Raw genomic sequence first — 25,079 nt, 5'->3', positions numbered from 1 at the left:
CTATACTTTTTTGTGATACAGGAAACAGTTTGCTTGGTGCTCGTTCGTAAACATAATGGAGAATAAAGTCCAGTATATTATGCTAGCCAATTTCTAAAGGGGACAGAGTTGAATTATCCTCCTCTCGAAAAATTGATATTTCTAGTCTTAATATCAGCCACAAAACAACCATACTTGAGTCACACACTATAGAATTCAGAACCGATTATCCTCTGCGAAAGTTTTTACACAGATCGGAGTTGTCAGGATAGTTGTCCACTTGGACGGTAATATTATCGGCTTATGATATCAGATATGTTCCAAGAAGGGTCATAAAAGCCCAAGTACTAGCCAACTTTTTCGCGGGAATGATTCTGTCGTTAGAACCTTTAGAGTCACCTGAATCAACCATAGAGGAGTGGAAGACTTGGGCAGATGGAGTTTGTAGGGCGAGGGTTCTAGAATCAGGATTCTGTTGCAGTCTCAAACTGGTATAAAATTTCGGTATACGGCAAAGCTCGCCTATAATTCCACCAACAATGTAGCCGAGTAAGAGACTGTAATAATGGCCCTGATAATCATCAAGGAATTAGGTATATAAAATTTCATTATTTTTAGTGACTCACAATTGGTTGTTAATCAGTACCAGGTACAATTAAAAGTCCAAGAATTGAATCTTATCAAATATGATAAAATGGTTTGGTTCCTAATGGAGAGGATAAAAAACGGGCAAGGTAATTGCGAACTTTACCAGATAGCCAGAGGCAACAATGAAGATGTAAATCTTCTAGCTAAGATGGCAGTGACAAATAAACATCACTTGACTCAACCGTTTCAATTCGAGAAATTACACACTCCAGCAATGGAAGTGGAAAGTCTTTCCTCATAGAGGAGGAGGAATCATGGATGATGCTCGCATATAAATTTTTTATACAAGATGATCTTCCAATCAATGAGTTATCAACTAAACAGATAATAAAGAAGTCTTCTAAATACACACTAATTAATGGTTGATTGTACATGAGATCCTCCACACAGCTATAGCTACGATGTGTTATAAAGGAGGAAGGCCAAAAAATCCTAAAGGATATCTATGAAAGTGATTGCGAGAGCCATAAAGGAGCTCAGACAATCGCTCGAAAAATATTCAGATAAGGGTACTACTGGCCGATAATAATGCAAGATACAAAATAACTTGTTTAGAAATATCGAAGATGTCAGATACATGCAAACATCCAAAGGACTCTGGGAGAAATACAAGCAGCTATTGGAAAACTCTAACCTTTCTTTTAGTGGGGAATAAACATCTTTGGCTTATTTTCTAAGGCATTCAAATCAAAAAAATTCATAATCATAATAGTAGATCATTAAGTGGACCGAAACTGAAGCAGTGTAGTCCATCACGGTTCAAAAGCGATTTTTGAATGATAAATTTATTAATTAATTTTTATATTTTAAAAAAATTATTAATTAATTTTTTTAATTTTACGTGAAATATTTTATTATTTAATTTTTATAATTTTAAAAATTTTATTAATTAATTTTTGAATTTTTTAAAAAATTTATTAATTATTCTCTTTTGTATTAGAATATTTTAATTTTTTTATAATATTTAATAGATTAAACTAAAGAGATTATTTAATAGATTTTTAAAAATATTTTAATATATTTTTTAAAATAAAAAATTAATTAATAAATTTTTACATATAACTTGCTAGTAATTTCACCTATTATAAACATTTCAAATACATTAGTTTCATTGGTTTACTTTTTAATCCTGTATGCATTGCGTCCCGGCAATGGGAGGGTAGCCCACAGTCAATCACACGGACATTGAAGCCATTCATACGAGAACAGAAAGTTGTTTACTTTCTCTGAACTAAAATCACAGAAGATCAAACACTAATGCTTTAAAAAGAAAGAAAAACAGGGTGATTCTATCCAGAATGGGAACAATCATCGACTCCCATTTTCTAGCACCCACTGCCATCCTCACTGTAATTCTCTCTTTCTCTCTCAGCTTCAGAGATTTTTAAGTTTTACTTCTTTTGCTCAATATTTGGTTTGGTTGTTTTCGTAGGTTGGGTATCAGTTGATATTCTTTATAGTCACTGCTCTTCTAAAGATTGATAAAGTCACCGATTTTGCTGGTATATTTCTCCCCCACTTAAAGCATCCTCTTTTAGGCTTCATTTCTCAAGTTTTCGTGGGAATTCTGTTGATGGGTTGCTGAGAAATGGCAGGATTTTGATGAGTAAAGTGATATTGTCATTTATATTAATGCAATCGAGTTGCTCGGCAGTAAGTCTGATTGATTTTGTTATCTCAGGAAGCACCAATTTTCTTATCCTTGCTGTGTTGACTTTGGTTTTGAAAGGGACATGGCATTTCAGGCAGGTAAATGTATTTTCTATCCCGCTCTTTCTTCCTTTTTATATTTCTTTTCTCCAGAAGTAAAGATTAATCATTAACTAGGCATAGCATCTATACACAGGAGAGAATCCATAAAATCTAGAGGCTTTGACCAAAAGCAAACTCAAGCATAGAAACAAGAAGCACGCACAGTAGCAAAAGCAACTTGATTAGCTTGTCTAGGAACCAATTCTAAATTAAAGTTCCTTCCATGTGGACGAAGAACACATGCCATTATATTTGGGGGTTTTTAGATGAGTTGGATTTGCTTGTTTTCTTGCAGGTTGATGCTTGACTCAACTTCTATTCCCAAAAGAGATTCATAAATTAAATTTTCAAACTCCTTGGTCCTTGCCAATGTCAACAACCACATAAATGTCTGCTAAGATGCAGTTGACTGCATGAATTGTAGTTCCTTTTCTCCCTTATTTTCTTAAATTTAGTTTTTGGAGAAAGATTTTTGGGCTTCTACCTCTATTGAATAGGGATATTTGATCCTTCACTGGACCCCCTAATTCTTAAAGGAATAAATTCATGCAAGTAGTTTTCTATATTTTAGTAATTTGATACTCAGGCACTCACAGAAGTGTTTTTTTTTTTTTTTTTTTTTTGGTAAAGCTGAAGCTTTTCTTTTTATTATTTTAATTTCATTAGCCTTTTATGTGCTAAATTGCTACTTTTTTTCTTGGGAAAGAAAAGAAGATTATGAAAAATCTGTTCAAGGGACATGACTTAATGGATGGTGTGACTAAAGTACAATGGATGAGTTTATGAACTGCAAAAAAACTAAAAACAAAATCTATCATAGTATTGATTGACTACATCATTTTGCTCTATTTGTATGCTGATATGACTCTATTTTTTCTTTTCTTTTCTTTTTTTTTTTTTTTTTCCATTTGTAGTCCCTACTTATGATTTGCTGTTCTATTTTTCAGGTAGTTTTGAGTTTACTCGTTGTAACATGGGGTCTTCGCTTGGGATTTTTCCTATTAATGAGGTATCAATAACATGGCATTTCATGATCTTTTCACACTTAATATTCACTTCTACTTGATTATGAATTATTAAAATCTCTTATTGTTGCATGAGTTGCTGAAATGTGTTTATTTGCAGAGTTAGTGTACATGCTTTATTTGTTGGTTTGTTAATCATGCAAGTTTTTGAGGTCAAGAGATTCTAGCTTCCCAATAGATTCACATTAATTACAAGTTCCTTCTTTTATAATGGTTGTTTGACCTACCCAGGAATGTGATTCAAAGAGCATAAATTGCCAACATATTATTAACAAATTATGCTCATATTTTCTCCTGTAAAAAAAAATGGAAAAAGGAAAGATGGCAAGAAAGGCTACACATGGGAAACTCTTGGAACTGATGTTCTGTGGAGCTATTATAGAACATTTGAAACTTAAAAGGTTTTTTATTTACTAAAAGGATAGTTAATGGTTGTTACTTTCTGTGAAAAATAGCTGTTCAAAGACAAAATGGTGAAGCAGTTATGGAAACTATTCTCATCAAATGATCCCCGTTCATAAACTCCTTGGTCTAGCAACATAAAAGCTTAAACACACTTCCCTAAGATGAATTGAGTTGGTCTATCAATAGGTCAGCACTTTTTTTTAAAAAAAATTATGCATTTCATTCAATATTCAACCCTGATGCTGATGGATAAACTCCATTGTATGTTCAAATATGCTTGTATGAATGTGCATGTAAATCTTTATGGATGTTGTCAAACTAAATCTTCAAATACCATGTAATATTGGATTTCATGATTAAATTTTATGAAATGTTCTAACAGGATACTGCAGTGGGGAGAGGATAGACGCCTTGATAAAATGCGTGGCAATTTGGGGAGATTAGCAATTTTCTGGATATTTCAGGTTTTTATGCATTCTTCATTTTTATCTTTATATAAACTGTCTTGATGGTCCATGTGGATATATCTTTAACTTGGAAAGATGACTAAATGCTTTTTTTTTTTAAAACAAAAATATTAATCTTCTTCTCTGGAGGCGGCCTGGGTTTGGACAGTAAGTTTACCTGTAACAGTGGTTAATGCAAGTGACAGAAATCCATCTCTTCAGGCTGAGGATATAATTGGGTGGATTATGTGGTCTGTGGGAGTTTCAATTGAAGCTGCTGCTGATCAACAAAAATTGAAATTCAAGAACTCTGCAGAAAATATAGGAAAATGGTGCACTGTTGGACTTTGGAAATGCTCTCGGCACCCCAATTATTTTGGCGAGGTTTGCCCTGAATTTTTATTTCATTCCTGCTGTTTTGTAAGAGTGCTGCTTTTCTTCTACTGCCTATATATATACACACACATATATATATATCACTAATCATATATGATGCCTGTTAAAGTTTGGAATCATATTAAGAGAAAATAAAAACCGAAGTTTAATTGTGTTTGATTGTGCAATAAACGTAATCTATAGCTACATTTGTCTTTGTCCATTTCACTCCATCAAGAAGAATATGTGCACAGATTTTACTCTGGTGGGGAATTTTTGTGGCTTCTACACCTGTTCTCAAAGGTGCTGAGTGGCTCGTAATTTTTGGGCCACTCTTTTTGACGCTGTTGCTTTTCTTTGTCAGTGGCATACCATTGCTTGAGGTTTGTTTTCGCTCGTACTTACCTTAATATTAAAAGTTCACCACCATCGCTCGAAATGGCTAACATTGATTACATGAATGATATCAGAAATCTGCTGACAAGAAATTTGGCAATATGGCTGCATATAGGGAGTATAAGAGGACAACTAGGTTAAGTATTTCATTTTTCTTCTGCTCTTTATTTTTGTTTTGAATGAATATTGGAACTGAACTTATATGTTCTGTTTCAGCCCTCTCATTCCTCTGCCTACTGTAGTATATGGGAACTTGCCATCATGGTTGAAAACAACTTTCCTTTTCGAGTTCCCTCTCTACAGTCGCAGTCCTGTTCCGTAGTCGCAGTCTTCCTGACGAGCAGACAAACATGGTGAGACCACTGTACACTTTCTCTCGCATTTGATTTGATTAACTTTCTGCATTCTCAGGAGAATCTATTTGTAGTAATTGTGTGTATGAAACTGCAGAACGCAAAACTTGTGTAATACTTCATATATAAGTATTGTTCCCTTCTTGTCTAATTCTCAGGTGTCTCTATTTATTTGGTCTTTTTCTTTAAATTTTTACTGCTAAATTATCAGAAAACAAACTCATCCATCGGCTCTTCATAAACAAAAATGGCCTCAGTGTTGTAATTCTTGATTCTTGCGTCTAGAATTCAGGGAAGTTTATAGCCATGAAAGGGGATCCGAAAATCTTGATATAATAGTCTTTTCGGGTTGAAAATAAAAAAAAATTTTAACAATTCAGGATCAAAGATAAAATATTTATGAATTTGGATTTTGACCGTCAGGTGACTATAAAAATTAGTCTCCAAGGCTTTTATAAAAGGCGGCCCGCCTTTATAATGTCAAAATGTTTTTTTTAAATGATGATCTGGCGCCATTCTAAGTGTCAGAAATCAATTTTAATTGCCATCCAACAGTTAAATTTTAAATTCACAAATATTTTATCTATTAATCCTAAAGTAATAAATTTTTTATTTTCAATTCTAAATTGATAAAAAGTCTAGTCTTTTAACAACTAAGGCGGTGTTTACCGACCGAGTTATATCTTGAATGCGATCTAAGAAGCATATAAAGCATTTAACGAGTTAAAATTAGACACCTTAGGCCTAGCAAATCTATATCCCATCGAAACAGAGAAGTTGTGGCACTAATTGAAACAGACATCAACTTGGACACCAAAATGCAAGAGACATCTTTCTCGATCCATTGATTGAAAACAGAACATCCTGCGAATATTTAGAGAAAATAAATAATTCAAGCTCTGTTGCTGCAAGGTAATACTTCTAAATATAAAGAAGTCTAAACGAGTCAATGGCACCATTGTGACTAAGCTACAATGGAAGGGTGGATTCGAGGTTCTGGTACTGAATTATTGTAAAAAGAGAGACCATAATCATAGTTAAAATAAATTTAATTCCCCACTTTTTTTTTCATTTTTTATTATTTTTTCATATTTAAATTCCGTTTATTTTCCAAATTGAAAAATATTTTTCATATTTTTAAATGAGTATTCAGAAATTTTAATTAATAAAAAATATTTTACTAATTAAAAGAAAAAATAAATCATTTTAAAAAAAATTAAAATTTCTCCTTTAAAATAAAAAGGTCATTTTTCATATTTTAAAAATTCTCATTAATACATTTCTGCGTATATTTATTAATAAATTTTATTTTTTAAATTAAAATTAAATAATAAAAAACAAATTATTTTAAATATATTTTACAGAAATTATTTTTTAAATATAAATTATTTTTCATAAATAAATAAAGTTTTAATTATAAAAAAACGTTTCGTGAGTCAAGTTTCTTTGTAAACAACATTCTTATTTTGACTTCAAATACATCTATCTACTATGAAGCTTCATTGATAGAGTTTAAGAATGGAAAATGATTTTTATGAATCTTGATTCTTCTTTGATTAGATAAACAAGAGATTTTTTAGTGATATTCAAATTTAAAAAATAGAATTTACGGTATATATGTAAGTTTGGAGAGGAAGGGAGAAAGTTTAAGACGCCCTCTCCGCATCAGGCGGTCATTTAATTCATTTCGGTGCGCGTGTAGACATGACTGCGAGGTGATTAGGCTTGTTCTTTCTCCTGTCACATCACTTGGTCGAGCTCATAGTTAGTGAGTCTGGGTTTGTGAGTGGCCTTCACTCTGTGGAATTGAATCAAGGCTGAAAGGGTTGGACCAGTCTGTTATGAAAGTTTTATAGACTTTAACCAATGTTGTCTTTATGGCTCTGTCCTTTTATTGAAATGCGTGAAACCCAACAGTTATCGCTTACTATGAAATATATTAATTATATTTTCAGTTTATAATAGAAATCTGCTCTTGCTCTTTGCAAGTCTATTAATAAGAATTCATCAGAAAGGAAAGTTTGTTTTTAAATTATGTGGGATAAAAAATTTTAAAACAGTTTACTTTACGATAATCTCCCATATTTTAAAGTTTTCTTTTTATTGAGTTTAAATCGTTTAGTCTATGAATTAAATCGAAACTGATAAAACTTAATAATCAGTAAAGTTCTAATTTTTAGGAATAAAAAAAAGCTAAAATGCTATCATTTTAATTTGTTTTTATTAACAAGTTATTAGAAAAAGTAAAAACTACTAAAATAAATTAATATTGCCCAACATAACATTCATTTAGTAACATTTCAAATATAATAATTTTGTATGCATCAATTTAATAAAAAAAAAAGAAAAATACAATTTTAAAATTATATAATAAGAAATTTAACTTTTAATACATAATTGAAAAAATATCTATACCCAAAACCATTAAAAAAAAAAAGTTGGCTATATACAACAGCTTGATTTTTTAGTGGCAGTTACTTCATCAATATTGACAATTTCTTTTCCAATAGGAAGATTAATATTAATAATATTTTCAATTTTCTTAGCTTGTAAGATTTTCTGGCTTGTAATTCCATGGATTTTATTGATCATTTCTAAGAATGCTTCTTCAACATTCTTGTTCTCCAATGCTGATGTTTCCATGAAACATAAACCTTGTTTTTCTGCAAGTTTTTTACCTTCTTCTTCACCAACTTGTCTTGAATTAACCAAATCAGATTTGTTCCCAACAAGAATAACCACTATGTCTGAATTCCCAAATTCTCTTAGCTCTTTTAGCCATTTCCCAACATTTTCAAAGGTTGCTCTTCTTGTTATGTCATATACTAATAATGCTCCTAATGCTCCTCTATAATATGAACTTGTTATTGCTCTAAACCTGCAATATAACAATCAATTCAATTATAGAAATTCAATTTATTATAATTAAAAGAAAATTAAATTTATTCCCATATTGAAATTATTATTAAACTGTCAAATAATAATTTTGAATTATTGAATAATTAACTTTTATGTATATATAATTTTGAATTAATTATTGTTGGGGAAATGGACAAAAGCATTTAACTTTAAAGGACCTAACCCATGACCAAAGAAGAATAAAGGTGTAAAGGGAAGGTGAGGAGAGGGACTCATTGGTGAGCTAACAGGTGACAGCTGGTTTATATTAGCAAAACCTTTTTATCAACAACCTCTAGTGGATGTTCTTATTCTTATCATTTGCCCTGCTTTCTGAAATCTGTTGCATTAATTAAGGATGCTTTTGAAGCTTTTTACAATTATGGGAAACCTTTTTTAAAAAAAAAAGAAATTATAGCCTAAATTATTAAATTTTAATATTCAAAATAATAAAAATATTTGAAATAAATAATTTCTAAAAAAGATGGCCATGCTTCATTCATGCATACATACATACATATACATGTGGCATGCTTCATACATACATACATACATAATTTCTAAAAAAGATGGGTATGATGATATGATCAGAAGAAGAAGGAGAAGCATACCTTTCTTGGCCAGCAGTATCCCAAACTTGAGCTTTGATGAGCTTATCAGCAACTCTTATATTTCTATAAGCAAATTCAACCCCAATAGTTGGTTTTGAATCTAATCTAAATTCATCTTTTGCAAATCTTGACAGAAGATTTGATTTCCCAACTGCTGAATCCCCAATTAGAACTGCTTTAAACAGATAATCACACTCTTCATCATATGAATCTCCCATGATTCCCATAACTTTTCTTTCTCTTTCTCTTTCTCTTTCCTTTTCTCTCAAAACAAACAAAGAAAAAGCTCAAGAAAGGAAGAAGACTTTGGAAAACCCCAGAACTGAAGTCTATGTTTTCACATACATTAAGATTTTCAAAGTGTGTTTGATAAAAATTATAATTCTCTTTGGGATTGGCTTGGTGGGTTTTAAATATTAAGCATGTAGAGCCATAGATAAAGACATAATCTTCTGCTTTCTTGTGATGCTGTTAAGAAAAAATTTTCTTTGTTTTTCCTCAAGCCTTAGACAAAGACCACTCATATAGCTACACATGTTCCTTGAAACTGTTTTGTCTTGTCATTTCATGCATATGTGGACTTTTTCTGTTGGGTTGTTCTCAACTCATTCTAACAGCCTTGTAACTCTCTCATGGATTAGTTTTTTTCTAACTCATATATTATTATATTAATTAGTTGCTTATGACTTTTATTGTTTGTTGTAATGGATAATCATTTCAGATTCCTTTTTTTTCTTTGTTGGAATTTTTTTTTTTTTAATTATGCTTAAGTTGGTGATTAGTTTATTCCTCTAGCTAACTAATAACTAAGATTAGGAATTTTCTTTGCTAATAAATCTATATTTAAAAAAATTAATTTAAAAAAAAATTAAATTAAAAAAAATGAGTTTTATTTCTCTAACTTTTCTTGTTAAAATCATATCTCAGTATAACAACTATATATTTAGTTCTATAGACAAATAATAAAAAAACCAAAAAAAAATTAAAAAAATACATATTATACCAACAAACACATTTGATTTTCTTTGTTAAGGGAACACATGTATTTACTTGAAAATATTAAAAATAAATTTTTTATAAATACAAGGGTTTTTTTTTATATATATTTATAATTTTAGTTTGATGGTAAGTGTATCTAAATAAATCTGAGAGATTTTAATTTTTATTTAATAAAAAGAATATATTTTTTTTAAGTATAGCATGTGCCATGAAAGTTTATTTAATTTTCTTTTAAAAGGTTTTGAATTAATTATTTTAAATTTTCATATATTATTTAATGAGATTTAGCTTAAAATTCACTTCTAATAAAGTTAAATGCATAAAAGTAAATTTACATCTAATAAGATTTTTTTTTATTCGATTTAAACTTGATGGGTAAAAATAAAGATGGATTATATGGTGAAAAAAATTTTTTTATTATAAAAAATTAAGTTTAAAATTTATACATAGAAAAAAATAATCTTGAGATTTTTCATACTCCAGAGAAAATCGACTAAATTATTTTCTAATTAGTTGCGGAGAAAATTTATTATTTAAATTATATAGTATGATAAAATTAATTAGTTAATTTTTATATTTGTATTAAACATATTTAATATAGTTGGGAAAAGGTGGGAATCACATTTTAAAGATCCTTATAATAAATTAATGAAAAAGTATAATTAAGTATTTCGACTTTTATCAATTTTCAGTTTAAAATTTATAATTTTATTTATATTAAAATAATAGTTCATATTATTATATTATTAATAAATAATAATAATTTTTATATGTATATAATATATTATAAAATATTATTTTAATATAAATTAAATTATATATTTTAAAATTAAATTAAATGTACCATTTTTTATATAATATATTAATATTTTTTTAATAATATTTAAAAATTGAGCTAACGATGCAATACTATAAAAGAAAATAAAGTAATATTACAAAATATTATTTCGTTACAAAAAAAAAATACTATTTATTAAGCTCCTAATAACTTAAAGAAATTTATTATTTCGTTACAAATATTTAATTTTTATGATATATAATAAGACATTTTAATATTTAAAAATATATTAAAATATTTATATAATTTTAAAAATTTATTAATTAGTATTTTTACTAATTAATATAAAAAATAATTAGTAAATATTTTTATAAAATTTAATAAATTTTTTTATATTATAATAATTAAATAGTAAAATATTTAATGATTAAAATTAAATGAATGATTAATTAAAAAATTTAAAAATTAAAAATTAATTAATGAATTTTTCACTAAATAATAAATTTTTTAAACTTAACAGGTCACATGGGTATCGTACTCGACTCTCAAAATAAGTCTAGTTGATTATCATTCCCAAAAGCAAATGAAAGGTTGAGGGTCTAGATCTTATCATTGAAAATGTGGACCCAAAAATATAAATGAAAAAAATTATTTTTCTAATATGTAAAAATTTTTTAATTTAAAAAATATATCAAAATTTTTATAAAATTTTAAAAATTCAGCATTTCTATTAATTTTAATTATTAAGTGTATTTATTATTTAGTTCATATAATATATTAATAGTTAATCATTTAATTTTTAAAAATACATAACAATATTCCTGAATTATTAAAAAGCTTATTAAGAGTTTTTATTCATAGGAATTTACTGTTTCTGCTCTCTGCTTCAAAGCTAGAGACAGTTTATGAAATTGTAGAAATCTAGAACAATGAAGATAAATTTTAAAAAAATTATATATATACTTTTTAATATTCTTACAATGATAAATAATTTTTAAAAGTGTCAAATTAAAAAATTATAAAGAAAATTTTTTAACTCCACCAAAATATATAAACAATTGTCTAAATTATCAATATATTTTTATAAATAGAGTTAATTAAAATTTTAATATATATAAAATTTTTTGATTGATTGAATATATATATTTAGACGGATGAAATTTTCAAAACCTTACTGTTAATAATGTTGATTTGTAGATCTCTAAAAAGTATATATATTTAAAATCTATTTATTATTGTTGTTGAATCTGGAGTTGAGAAAATTATTTTTTTAAAAATATATTATAATTTAATTATAAAAATAATAAAATAATAAAATATTTTTAAACAGTATCTAAAATTGTACTTTTTCAAAAAAAAAATTTTGACATTCAAACACAATGCAAACACCATCTTGTGAGGGATATACGACTTTGTATACGGCGCCGTTTTCAACCCATAATTAACGATGTTTTAAAGTCACTGAGACAGCTGGTCAAAAGAAGATAACTCTTCTTTCAGAAGAGTCTTGAGAATAAATCTAGATTGCGACAGCTTATGACTTTTTTTTTTTTTTTTAAATAAATTTTGATTAAGAATAAATAAATTAAATTATTTATATGTGATTCGAGACTCGTCTATAAAAATTTAATTAAATTTAATTTTTTTTTAAATAAATTAAATTTAAATTTATTTTTTAAATTTATTTAATAAACGAATCAAATTTAAATTTAGCAGTATTCAATTCGATAAACTCAATTTATTTTTAAGTTTATAAATAAATTTATAAACTGACTTATTGGACGATACCATTCCACGTATAAAGTTAAAAGAATATGAAAAATTATACCTTTCCATAAAAAGATAAACAATCTTTTTATATTTATTTTTATTAATTTTAAAATTGAGAAATTTATTTTTATTAGTTTTAAAATCAAAAAATTTCAGTTAAATAAAAAAATTTAATTTAAAAATTTTTTAGTGATTTTATTTAAATTTTATTTTTAATTAAAATTTATTTATAATTTAAATAAATTTAAATTATATTGAGTTTGTTTATAATATAATTGAGGTTATATTCAATGCTAAATTAATTTAAATTTGAATTTTTTAAAATGGAGTTTAAATTATTTAGTTAATATAGTAAATAAATTTATTACAAATTAAACTCGAATTTAATATTTATTTTATGAATTAAGTCGATCTCATTAATAAAATTTGAATTGAGTTGTTCAAACCTTTAAATTTATTTTCCAATTATATGAATTTATCATTTCACTCTATTATATTATAGGCCTAATTTTGAGAAATTAGTGACAGTAATTATTTAACATTCACTGTCATATTAATTAAAAAAATATAATTATTAGTGATTAATTAAAAAGAAAAAAAATAATAGTTAACATAATAAATATATTTCAATTAATAAAAAGTTGAGTGTTACTAGCATTTTTCATTTCAATGGTTCATACTTAAAATGAAGAAAAGGAACACCCGTTAGGATACTATTCTTTTTTCTGGTTATATTTAGGAAACAATCATCATCACTCATCACAAAATAATTTTTATTTAAATTTAATTTATTATAAATTCAAAAATCATCCATCATTCTATTTTACAATTATTCAATTTAAAATTTTTTATATTTTATAAAATCAAATCTCTAGGCATCTTATTAAAAAAATTATTATTTAATCTGTTTTAATTTATATTAAAAAATTAAAAAGTGTAAATATTTAATATTATAAAATATAAAATTATTTTAATCGGATGATTTTAAAATAAAAATAAATTAATAATTTTTTTAAACTTTAAAATTTTGATAGTAATTCACACTGAAAAATACTAACGAAAATTATATATTCAAACTATTATTTCACACTCTTTATCCTATTAATTGAAAAATATAATAAATATTAGATAATCAATTAAAAAGTTATTTTTACTAACATTTCTCTTCAAATTTAATATGATAATTTTTTTTATAATATATAATTATTATTTTTTATACATATGATTAAAATTTTCATTTTTTTTCAATGGAAGTTTTTAAATTTTTTAAGTTAAAAAATTATCAGAAAATAAATAAGTTTAATTAAAATTTTGAAAAATTATTGATTTTAACAAACAATATATGAAAAACATGTCACAGTAATTTCTCTTGAGAAAGATATTATTGTCCAGGAGAATTTCTCCTGCACATCACCGTACTACGATAGCAACAAAGGTGCCATTTCCATGAGTTATGGCTTTATTTATTTTTCATTAATATATCCTAAAGCATTATTGATTCCCTTTTCATTCTGTTTGGTTTACCAGAAAATTTCCCTACCAAGTTCTTGCGCATAATCACAAGCCTTAAAAATCAAAATCAATAATTCAAATAATAAAAGATATATATTATATCACAAAAATATTCTATTATCAAAACTAATTTGATTTAAAGCAAGATGGAGAAAAGTAGTGAAGTACTCAGATCGAAACCGAAGATAACTCCTCGATTCGTCGTTTTCAATTGCCTGAATCAGTAGCATTTGCTCCATTGTTGACAGTTGCAGCCATCATCTTCTGAAACTCTTGGAAATTAACTGAACCATCTCCATCGGCATCAACATTACTGATCATCCTAACACAATCATCCAAAGAACACGACATCCCCAAGCGATTCAACACCTGATGCAACTCAGCAGATGATATGAGTCCATTCTTATTCTGATCATACAGATCGAAAGCCTCCTTCAACTCTGAATCAGCGGCAGCGCCAGACGAGGACTTGAAAAGTTGAGCGAACTCCTCGAGACTGATAAAACCATCCTTGTCAGTGTCGACGTCTTCCATGATCCGCTCAATCTCGGCGGAGGTACAGGCAGAGCCCATGGATTGCAGAACGCCACCGAGCTCATCGACGGAGATCCTACCGTCGCCGTTGGTGTCGAATTGGTTGAAAACCTTCTGGATTTCTTCCATGTTGTGGAAGTAAAGGGAGGTGGAGGAAGTTGTGGAAGCCATTACTGGATTGGTGAGGAAGGAAGGTTTGGATTTGGTTAAAGAAGAGAGGAGAGGAGGAGAGGGGTGAGGAGGCGATTGCGGTGATGACGTGGGTGGGCGCGTGTGGTGGAGGGAGAGGGAATTAAAGAGGTGGGAGGCGTGTTTTGAGCGCGTCGATGTAAAAACGTGGTGATTTTGTGGGGTCCATCACTAGACGATGTAAACTAGTATTGAACAAGTCGTTGTCTTCAAGACCACGTACGATCTTTGTGGGACCTACTCCTTTGATTTTTCCAGTAACGGGAATAGACGAGCACTCTGTCCTGGTCTACCGCATGAATAAATAGGCTAGACAAATTATTTTAGAGTAATTTATAATATAATTATTCATATTTAATAAAATTCACAATTTATTTTTTATTACGGTACGAAAAATAATTTAATTTTATAAATTTATTTTATTAATAAAATAAATATTCTGTTAAAATTAATTAATAAATTGTAAATAATTTAATTCTTCAAAATTTACTTTTTATAATAATTTAATTTTTTTAATTTTAATAATTTAATATTTATAATAATTTAATCTATTAATTTAGGTTGATTTTATTAATTTGAAGGTGATTAATAGTAAATTTAATGGAAAGATTATTTTATTAATAATATAAAATTTCAGGATTAGATTATTTATTTTTTAAAAAGTAAGAACTAAACTGTAAGTTTTGATAAATGTTAAAGATTATAAAGTAAATTGTCCTTCTTTTTAATCACGAGTGAGAAATGTTTACAGAGGGAGTATTCGGTTAAAATTAAAAAAAATTAATTAAATTGAATTAATTTAAAATTTTAGTTTAATTTTTTATTTATTTTAATTTAATTTAATTTTTAATTTTAAAATTTTTAATTATTTGAGTTTGGTTTGATTTTAATTAAAAAATTAAATCAAATCGATTAGTGATAATAATATATTATTTTTAATGATATAAAGAGATTAAATTATATTAAAGTTAAAATATTTTAATTAAATTTTAAATATTAAAAAATAAAGTATAAAAAATAAAAAAATTATTAAAAATTTAAATTGATAAAACTGAATCAAATCAAATCAGACTAATTCAATTTATTCAATTTCTTATCAAAATTAATTTGATTCAGTTTTTATAAATATTAAAATTTTAATTTTTAATTTTTTTAATTTAATTTTAAACTGAAACCGACCGAATTTAATTTTAAACTAAATCAACGAAAAATTTGGTAGTTATGATAAATCTTTTGAGTGGTAGACACATACTATTTTACTTTCATCTTCATTTATAAAGAAATTATGTAACATAACATATAAGTTTTATAACAAGGTAATCATAAATATATATTTTCTTTATCATTATTTCTAGATATTTATTAATAAAACCATTTCAATATATATTGAGTGTAAGTAAAGTACGGTCATTTAATTCGAGTTAAATAAACTAGAGAAATAGAATTTTTTAAAAAGTTTAAAAATTAATTTATATGTAAACACAGAAAATGAATTCCCTTAAAATAGATTTTCTAAAAAATAAAATATTTTAAATTAAATAAGACCTCACTTTATATTAATTTACTAATGACACGTCATATGCTCACATACTATCATCCTGTCACTTAATCTTATTCTTTATGGATAAGTCTATATTTAATTAATTAAAATACATAAATTAAAATTATATTATGTCTCATTTATAAAAATATATTAATAATTTATTATTGATAAAATATGAAATATTTTTTTAATATATTATTTCTTTTTTGTGCTTATATAATTATTCAATTTTTAATAACTGATATTAAAATTTAAAATTTTTAATTTTTAGTTCATGTCGCAATAATCTGAAAAAATAGAAAGTCCAAAAGTTGGTGAATATAGGATTTTCATTATTTATAACACCATATCAGAATTGGTATGTTAAAGCATCTCGGGCATCTCATAAATTTCACTTATATATTAAGAAATTTTAATAATATTATAATAATAGATTTTATTTAATATTTTTAATGTTATTTATTCATATTATTTTATAAAAATTAAAAGTTAATTAGGTAATAACGTGAAAATATTTTTTTTTATAATATAGTCCAACATTTTTCTTCCAAATTAATAGTCACCCAAATCCTCTTAGCAGGAAGAATTAGCATCTGCATCACCAGAGGTGGGAAAGAGGTCTTCCATGCTAAGACATGATCCAACACAATCTCTTTAAGCTGTTTTTGAACCTCTTCCATGGATTTGCTGCCATCTATCATCTGCATTCAAATTGCAAACTAAATTTCGCACCTGAAACAATCCATATCTAATCACCAATTTTCCTAACAAAAGTCAATTGCACAAGTAAATGGGAATTTAAGGACTTGCAAGGCCTGAAATTTCAACACTTCTAGCAAATACCCGTGATGCTGATATTTTATCTGCTACTGAAGCATATAGTTTCTTTCAAATATATAAGCTAAAGAAGAACACAACTAATTCAGAAATGACTTTAGCATCATTATTACATACAGTTTATATGCCATTTAGACCACAAAAGGTCGCACACAGAAAGATAACATGGAGTCACATAGGAGACGGGAAGTTATGCGTCTGGCAGTGGCGTCTGACAACATACTAATATAGCATCACAGCTAGGAGGCAATCATGCAGATTCATGGGTGCAAAATTTGTAATAGAATAAATTATAAAATTACCTTCCAAGAGGGATCATGAAGGGCCTGATAGCTTTCAGCAACTTTCCTCTGGAACTCGAGTTTCTCATATCTTTCTCCCCTATAGCCTCCTCTTTTTACAGCTTTCTGATAAAGTCAAATATTACTTTGAAAGTTTTTAGGAGTTACTCAGACAAGATATTTGGGAGAATAACACTACTAGCACTGAAACATTCACCTCAGTGCCCATCTGTGTGGCTAAACTTTTAATTTTTTCCAATCAAGTGCTTAAATGGATTAATAATTTCTATTCAATTCCATTTAGCCAGAATTTCTTATCAGAATAACTAGTATATTGTCAATACTTTTATTCATGTTTTCACTTTTGATGTGTCATTTATGTATTTACTAACAAATCCAATGCCTACGGAAATGATCACAACCATTTTTTTTAAATAAGCCCCTATAAATAAACAGCTCAGCTCAGGTGTTATGTCAAGGTACAACACAAGATCTGGAGCCAGCAACCCAATCTCAGGTGCCTACAAAATTATCACATTCACTAACAACCAGATAAAGGACATACACATCATTTTTGAAAAAGATATAATGGAATATAAGCATTAGTTTCAAACAATCCTAATATTTCACCTTATACCAATCGAAACCAAGTCCTTTCGCAGATGAGAAAGCAACTCCAGAATAAGAGTACCAGTCAACAACGAGAGTAGTTCCACTTTTCAGTTTAGTTTGCATCAAGGGGCGGCATATTCATTTATATTTTTCAAACTCCCAACTTTCCAATATAACAGCACAAGTATTCAAATAAATCAAAAATGCAAATCATATTTGATAAAATCCAACATACTCAGAACATGGTTTGTTATAATCCATAATAAAAAGTTCAACTTCCTTGAAAACATCACCAAGGGATAGACTTGTCTTGTGTACAAAATAACTAAAGCCAGAAGGCAAATTGACATTACAAAAGTAAAGCCCCATACTATGAAAATACTAGCTTGTTAGAATGAGCGACCAAATGTGATTCATATTGCAAGACCTATATAATTAGCAACCATCTCATGTAAGCTAGCACTATATTTTGTTAGACGAAAAAGACCAATTAAAAATCAAAGGTTTATAGATCTCTTGTTCATGCAATTTCGCCAAAGACATTAGGGGAAAAAAAAAAAGAATACCTCTTTTCCCACTGATTTGCACTGTATAGGAGATGGATTGTGCGATCATCCAGCTGAGACTGATTTGAGAGGTAAGCAGATATCATCTGTCCAATGGTAGTCGACCTATCAGGAAAAAGCCACAATTCAGTCGGATGCCCGAGTCCCTCCAAGTAAGACCAAGTAAGAGAGTAACTTGCTACATTGTGAAGTCTTTCCACTGCGATCCAAACCTTCTAGAACTATGCAGGCCCCTCTCGAACCATCATCGCCAACCTTTAGGTTGACATTGTTATTGTTTTCCATTCTAAATGTCAACACCTCCAGGGGAAACTCAAGCAGGAAACCATTGAGGGAAGCCAGAAATCCATTCTTCTGGTATACAATCCCAAACAGGAATTGCCCTGTTCATAGTGCTTCATGAATATGAAATTTATCCCTTCCATTTCACACAAGTCTCCTCCTAAGAACTGTCAAGTTGAATCCTAACACCATATCATCCCTTCATAGCACCATGCAACTTGTCAAGAATCCTCCAAGTTACAGCATCAGGGGCCAGACCATTCTTTCGCATTTCATTAACAATTTGATAAGCTTCCCTCTTCATGCCTAACCTGCAAGCACAGTCAATCACAATGTTGTAACTAACAATATTTAGACTGACCCCAGAATCTACCAGTTCATACAGGTAATGGCAAGCTTCATTTAAATTGCCCAAGCGACAAAGCCCTTTGAGAATAGAAGCATAAACAAACTTATCATGAACTTTTGAGGGCCAAACAACATCATCCCAGAATTTCTTAGCCTTGTCAATTTGGTTAGAATCGCATAATCCATCGATTATTATGGAGTATGTGGTGCTGTTGGCAGCCACACCATCAGCTAACATTCTATTAAAAACCCTCATTGCCTCATCTGCTAACTGAAGTTTAAACAAGCCACGAAGAACTGCATTATATGTTACAACACCAGGACTAATTCCATTTTTCGGCATTACTTGATGAAATAGATTGAGAGCTTCTTGAGTTTTCCCAACATTTAACAAACCACCTATGATGCTAGTGAAGGTCACGGCATCAGGGGCACAAAATTTTCCCATCGTCATATCATTAAGCATTTTCAAAGCTTCTTCAATCCTTCCCATCTTGCAAAACCCATTAATAACTATGTTGAGAGTGATCACATCAGGATGACACTCAGTTTGTAGCATAGAAACAAGAACATTTAAAAGCTCGGTTGCACTGTTGACCAGACAAAGTGCTCTCAAATATATATTGTAAATTCTAGTCCTATCTGCCCCTTCCTTCTTCAACATTGACTCTAGAATATTCCTTGCCTTGTAGAGATCCATGTCTTGGCATAGAGCTTCCACTAGAACCTTATAAGTATACTCAGATGGCAAGTAACCAAATTCAATCCCTTCCTCAAACAACTGATAAGCCCTCATGCATCCTCTCTGCTTGCAGAGCCCATGTATAATAGAATTATATGACACTAAGCTTGGAGTGAACCCTCTCTTTCTCATTATATAAGCAATTCTTGAAGCTCCATGGTTTCTTCCAGATCTACAAAGTGAATCAATCATATGCCCATAAGCAAACTCCTCATTCACATTCTTCCCTTGTGGCATATCTTCTGCAATCTTAAAAACCTCATTAAAAAAACCTTCTCTGCATAAAGAATCAATGATATTTGAAAAAGCAGCACTATTGACTGAGTGGTCTTCTTCATCCTTCATTGTCTCCCAAAGACCGCACATCAACTCCTTCCCACGTTCAGCATCGCGCTGCCTCAAAATCCCACAAATCAACACGCTATAAGTTAGCGAATTAGGTACCACTCCATGCTCACGCATTTCATCGAACATCATATATGCAACATTCACTGCACTAACTCGACAGTACCCACCCATCAAAGTAGTATAAGTAACAATATTTGGGGAATGTCCTCTACTGATCATATCAAACAACAATCTATGCGCTACATTCGGAAGCGAAACCTCGCAATACTGATAAATCAAACGGTTGTAATTAATAACAGAAGGCACAAACTCTGGCTTAACATCAAACAAACGGTGCAAGGCATGCAAAGTGGAATGTGGGCACTGGGAATCAAGCAAGCGAGCAATAAGTACATTACAAGTCCGCTCATCCGGGATGCAGTGAGAGGAAATGGAAAGGACAAAGCGGTGGTAGGCTTCCTGGAAGCGTTTGGCATCACAAAGCCCATGAATTATGCTGCTGAGATTGAGAGAATCAGGGCGGTAGCCGCGGAGGCGGAGATGATCGAGAAGGGCAAGAGCCTGATCGACTTTGCGGTATTGGGTACAGAGATTGTGGATCTTCCTCGTCCAGTAAGACCTGCTGGTAATGCTGATGGATTGGTCTTCGTCTTGGTCTCGGTATAGTGGTTGGGGCTGTGGCAGGTCGTAAGTAGAGAGAAATGCGAGAGGAAGAGTAATGGGTTTGAGAAGAATTGGACATCTGAGATTGGTGAGGAGCATTGTTTAAGTCCAAGCTTCTGCAATAAGAAGAATAAGATAAGCCAAAATATGTAAATAAGCAAGAACAGACCGGGGCTCAGATGATGCACTCATAAGCATCAATGATCAATTTCTATAGGATTGCCCCTTTGAGCATCATCGAAGATCCAGTTCAAATGCGCCAACATTTCTAAAATTTAACAAATAAACAAACCATATTTCAGATAAAAAAAACACTTAAATAGCATAGAAAACTGCTTTTCTTTTTCTTTTTTCCCTATGGTCTTTTTAGTAAATAAAGAAAAACAAAAGTCTTTAGCACATTCAATCATAAGCAAAGTAATTAGATTTTAAACCCTGGAAAGAAAATTGATAAATGGAAATTGAAATGGGATGAGATAAATTCTCACTTACAAAGCCTTAGAAAACCTAAAAGAACAGGCATTTATATGTCCCTCATACATTTATAGCCTGTAACCTGTAAATCAAGTAAACTTTAGGGTCTAAGATCCAAGTCACCATAGCATCTGATATGAGGAGTTTTTGAATTTCAAACTCAAATGCATATGTGTACAGTCAAGCATTTGGTTGAATTCAAAATTGAATCAAATTAAATAAAAAAAATTGAAAATTAAATTGAGTATATTTTTTGAAACCAAACTGAACAAGGATAAAAATCGAATCAAATCGAATTAATTTAAATTGATTTAGTTAGATAAGTTTGATCGGTTGGGTCGATTTTTGAGCTTTTGAGTTTTTTTTTTTTATAACAGAAATCTTAGCAATCCCAACAGATATGATTGAACAAGCTTATTCAAACAATCAAATTGCGATCTGAAATTTATATCTAAACAACATATGCTTCCAATCACTTCTCACCATATGCATTAGCATAATGGCAATTAGAAGACTTTATCTCAGATGCAAATCAATATAAACGCTACAAAATTAAAATTCCTACAGCACAAAATCAACGCAGTTTAAGGTCGTAATCCACAACAAAGATATTATAAAAATCACAACCCCATTATCAAACTAAAAGCAGAGCAGAATCCAAATATGAACAAACTTAAAAAATATATAAAAGCAGAATTCAATTGACAAAAAATCGAAAAACAAAAAAGAAAGAACGAATAAATTGTAGAACGCACCAAAAACAAGAAGTCCACAAAGACCCATCACCAAAATCCCATTTTGAAGCTAACCCATTTTGGAAAACAAGAATCCACCTTGCTTTCATGTGAAAGGCTATGTTTATGTTTATTTAATTTTTTAATAACCAATAATTCCACATCATTAACTTAGATAACGGTTTAAATAAAAACACTTAACTCACTCAAAACTCTTTAAATTCCACAAATGGGATTTAGTTTCCTAGATCAGAATGAAACATTTAGTCGAGTGAAGTGATCATCAGTTTAGAAAGATTTCCTGTATTGCAGTTTTACTTGCACTTCGTTTATTCATGTCTTTCCCTTAAGCTTGTCTTTTCACCCTCTAATAAATAAGAAGTTTCTCTTTATAAGAATTCCTCTGCCTGCATAAAAAATTAACATTTATCTGCAACATCTCTCTTTCCCTGCTGCTGCAAGAAATCTTTTCCCAAGCATCATTACTAGAGCACTTTTCAAACGCAACCCTACGCTCAACTTGGCTGAATATGAGGTTTTTCATTCCATTACATGATGTGAGGGAAGCCATAAATCCATTCCTCTGGTATACAATTCCAAACAGGAAGTGCCCTGTTCATAGTGCTTCATGAGTATGAAATTTTATCCCTTCCATTTCACACAAGTCTCCTCCTGAGAACTGTCCAGCTGAATCCTCCCACTATATCATCCCTTCATAGTGCCATGTAACTTGTCAAGAATCCTCCAAGTTACAGCATCAGGGGCCAGACCATTCTTTCGCATTTCATTAACAATTTGATAAGCTTCCCTCTTCACGCCTAACCTGCAAGCACAATCAATCACAATGTTATAACTAACAATATTTGGACTGACCCCAGAATCTACCGGTTCATATAGGTAATGACAAGCTTTATTTAAATTGCCCAAGTGACAAAGCCCTTTGAGAATAGAAGCATAAACAAACTGATCATGAACTTTTGAGGGCCAAACAACATCATCCCAGAATTTCTTAGCCTTGTCAATTTGGTTAGAATCGTATAATCCATCGATTATGATGGAGTATGTGGTAATGTTAGCAGCCACACCATCAGCTAACATTCTATTAAACACCCTTATTCCCTCATCTGCTAACTGAAGTTTAAACAAGCCACGAAGAACTGCATTATATGTTACCACACCAGGACTAATGCCATTTTTGGGCATTACTTGATCAAATAGATTGAGAGCTTCTTGAGTTCTCCCAACATTTAACAAACCGCCTATGATGCTAGTGAAGATAATGGCGTCAGGGGCATAAAATTTTACCATCATCATATCATTAAGCATTTTCAAAGCTTCTTCAATCCCTCCCATCTTGCAAAACATATTAATAACTATGTTGAGAGTGATCACATCAGGCTGACACTCAGTTTGTAGCATAAAAACAAGAACATTTAAAAGCTCGGTTGCACCATTGACCAAACAAAGTGCTCTCAAATATATATTGTAAATTCTATTCCTATCTGCCCCTTCTTCAACGTTCACTCTAGAACATTGCTTGCCTTGTAGAGATCATTTTCCTGGCATAGAGCTTCAAGTATACTCAGATGGTATGTAACCAAATTCAATCCCTTCCTCAAACAACTGATAAGCCCTCATGCAACGTCTCTGCTTGGAGAGCCCATGTATAATAGAATTATATGACACTAAGCTTGGAGTGAACCCTCTCTTTCTCATTATATAAACAATTCTTGAAGCACCATGGTTTCTTCCAGCTCTACAAAGTGAATCAATCATATGCCCATAGGCAAACTCCTAGTTCACATTCTCCCCTTGTGGCATATCTTCTGAAATCTTAAAAACCACATTAAAAAACCTTCTCTGCATAAAGAATCAATGATATTTGAAAAAGCAGCACTATTTACTGAGTGGTCCTCTTCATCCTTCATTGTCTCCCAAAGACTGCACATCAACTCCTTCCCACGTTCATCATCCCGCTTCCTCAAAACCCCACAAATTAACACGCTATAAGTTAGCGAATTTAGGTACCACCCCATGCTCACGCATTTCATGGAACACCATATGCGCAACATCCACTGCACTAACTCGACAGTGTCCACCTATCAAAGTAGTATAAGTAACAATATTTGGGGAATGCGCTCTACTGGTCATATCAAACAACAACCTATGCGCTACATTCGGAAGCGAAACCTCACAATACTGATAAACTAAACGTTGTAATTAACAACAGAAGGCACAAATTCTGGCTTAACATCAAATAAACAATGCAACACATGCAAAGTGGAATGTGGGGATTGAGAATCAAGAAAGCGGGCAATAAGTACATTACAAGTCCACAAAAACCAAAACCTGTAAATAAAATACACAACCAACACTAGGTAGGAGCAAGATGCTCTCTCTCTCCATAAAAAACATCTTGCTAAAACCAACAAAAAGAAAATTAAAGTATAAACAACCTTACCCGGATAGGGAGGAAGTGAAATCCACTTAAAAGCGAGATGGAAGAAGCCACCTTGCTCAGTGGGCAATCGTGGAATGTAACAAGAAGGAGGCTCGTTGCTTCAGAAACTAAAATGTTTACAGAGAGAAAAATCTCTCTCTAAAAATCTTAAAGAGAATTGAAAGTATAAGTTGTCTACCTTGCTCTCTCTACCTACTATCTCTCTAAAAAACTTCTCCTCCTGCTTATCCTCTCCCTTATTTGAAACTTCATGCTTCTCTTTCTCTCTCTACCTAAACTCCAAAACTCTTCTTTGCCATTGCCTTGGCCACCAGGCAGCAATGAACACTAAGAAAAAACAAAATGGTAAGAAAATAATTTAAATAAATTATTACATAATTTTAATATTTAAATTAAAATTTTTAAAATTAAAAAAAATTGAATTTTTTCAATTTAAATAAAAAATTTGATTAAAAAATAAATTTATATATAATAAAAATGTTAAAATATGAATTTTTTTTTAAAAGAAAGTTTTTTTC

General features: G+C 29.9%; 5 protein-coding genes across 12 annotated transcripts; 1 reads left to right on the top strand and 4 right to left on the bottom strand.

The window, feature by feature from the left end:
- Window positions 1-1,738: 1,738 nt before the first annotated feature.
- LOC110616756 lies at window positions 1,739-5,530 on the top strand. 2 transcript variants are annotated; one of them, XM_043957244.1, is made up of 9 exons: window positions 1,739-1,976; window positions 2,060-2,129; window positions 2,309-2,376; window positions 3,327-3,388; window positions 4,192-4,273; window positions 4,478-4,639; window positions 4,885-5,013; window positions 5,101-5,162; window positions 5,243-5,530. In XM_043957244.1, exons 1-9 carry the CDS (start codon window positions 1,926-1,928, stop codon window positions 5,346-5,348), a joined length of 792 nt encoding a protein of 263 aa, XP_043813179.1. In that variant the 5' UTR covers window positions 1,739-1,925; the 3' UTR covers window positions 5,349-5,530. The 2 variants fall into 2 exon arrangements, with proteins under 2 accessions (XP_043813179.1, XP_021614928.1); XM_021759236.1 differs by having other exon boundaries at window positions 4,406-4,639.
- A 2,197-nt stretch (window positions 5,531-7,727) lies between these two features.
- Window positions 7,728-9,352, bottom strand: LOC110617021 (ras-related protein RABA6a). The gene is made up of 2 exons (XM_021759600.2): window positions 8,889-9,352; window positions 7,728-8,257 (listed from the first exon to the last, which is right to left on the bottom strand). Exons 1-2 carry the CDS (start codon window positions 9,113-9,115, stop codon window positions 7,822-7,824), a joined length of 663 nt encoding a protein of 220 aa, XP_021615292.1. The 5' UTR covers window positions 9,116-9,352; the 3' UTR covers window positions 7,728-7,821.
- Window positions 9,353-14,001: 4,649 nt separating this feature from the next.
- Window positions 14,002-14,809, bottom strand: LOC110616940 (probable calcium-binding protein CML27). The gene has a single exon (XM_021759473.2). It carries the CDS (start codon window positions 14,650-14,652, stop codon window positions 14,155-14,157), a length of 498 nt encoding a protein of 165 aa, XP_021615165.1. The 5' UTR covers window positions 14,653-14,809; the 3' UTR covers window positions 14,002-14,154.
- Window positions 14,810-16,714: 1,905 nt separating this feature from the next.
- On the bottom strand, window positions 16,715-24,890 carry LOC110617632 (pentatricopeptide repeat-containing protein At3g18020). Of its 7 annotated transcripts, none has more exons than XM_043957519.1 (4): window positions 24,562-24,890; window positions 18,510-21,008; window positions 17,353-17,457; window positions 16,715-16,914 (listed from the first exon to the last, which is right to left on the bottom strand). In XM_043957519.1, exon 2 carries the CDS (start codon window positions 20,989-20,991, stop codon window positions 18,985-18,987), a length of 2,007 nt encoding a protein of 668 aa, XP_043813454.1. In that variant the 5' UTR covers window positions 20,992-21,008; window positions 24,562-24,890; the 3' UTR covers window positions 16,715-16,914; window positions 17,353-17,457; window positions 18,510-18,984. The 7 variants fall into 7 exon arrangements, with proteins under 7 accessions (XP_043813454.1, XP_043813451.1, XP_043813450.1 ...); XM_043957516.1 differs by lacking the exon at window positions 24,562-24,890 and adding an exon at window positions 22,402-22,535; XM_043957515.1 differs by lacking the exon at window positions 24,562-24,890 and adding an exon at window positions 22,302-22,431.
- On the bottom strand, window positions 22,806-24,136 carry LOC122723813 (pentatricopeptide repeat-containing protein At3g18020-like). The gene is made up of 3 exons (XM_043957459.1): window positions 24,005-24,136; window positions 23,904-23,960; window positions 22,806-23,498 (listed from the first exon to the last, which is right to left on the bottom strand). The coding sequence occupies exons 1-3, from the start codon at window positions 24,134-24,136 to the stop codon at window positions 22,806-22,808; spliced, it is 882 nt and encodes a 293-aa protein (XP_043813394.1).
- Window positions 24,891-25,079: the final 189 nt, after the last annotated feature.

This window comes from Manihot esculenta, chromosome 6 (assembly GCF_001659605.2).
Source record: "Manihot esculenta cultivar AM560-2 chromosome 6, M.esculenta_v8, whole genome shotgun sequence".
NCBI lineage: Eukaryota > Viridiplantae > Streptophyta > Magnoliopsida > Malpighiales > Euphorbiaceae > Manihot > Manihot esculenta.
This window is presented reverse-complemented; position numbering and strand designations above follow the sequence as displayed.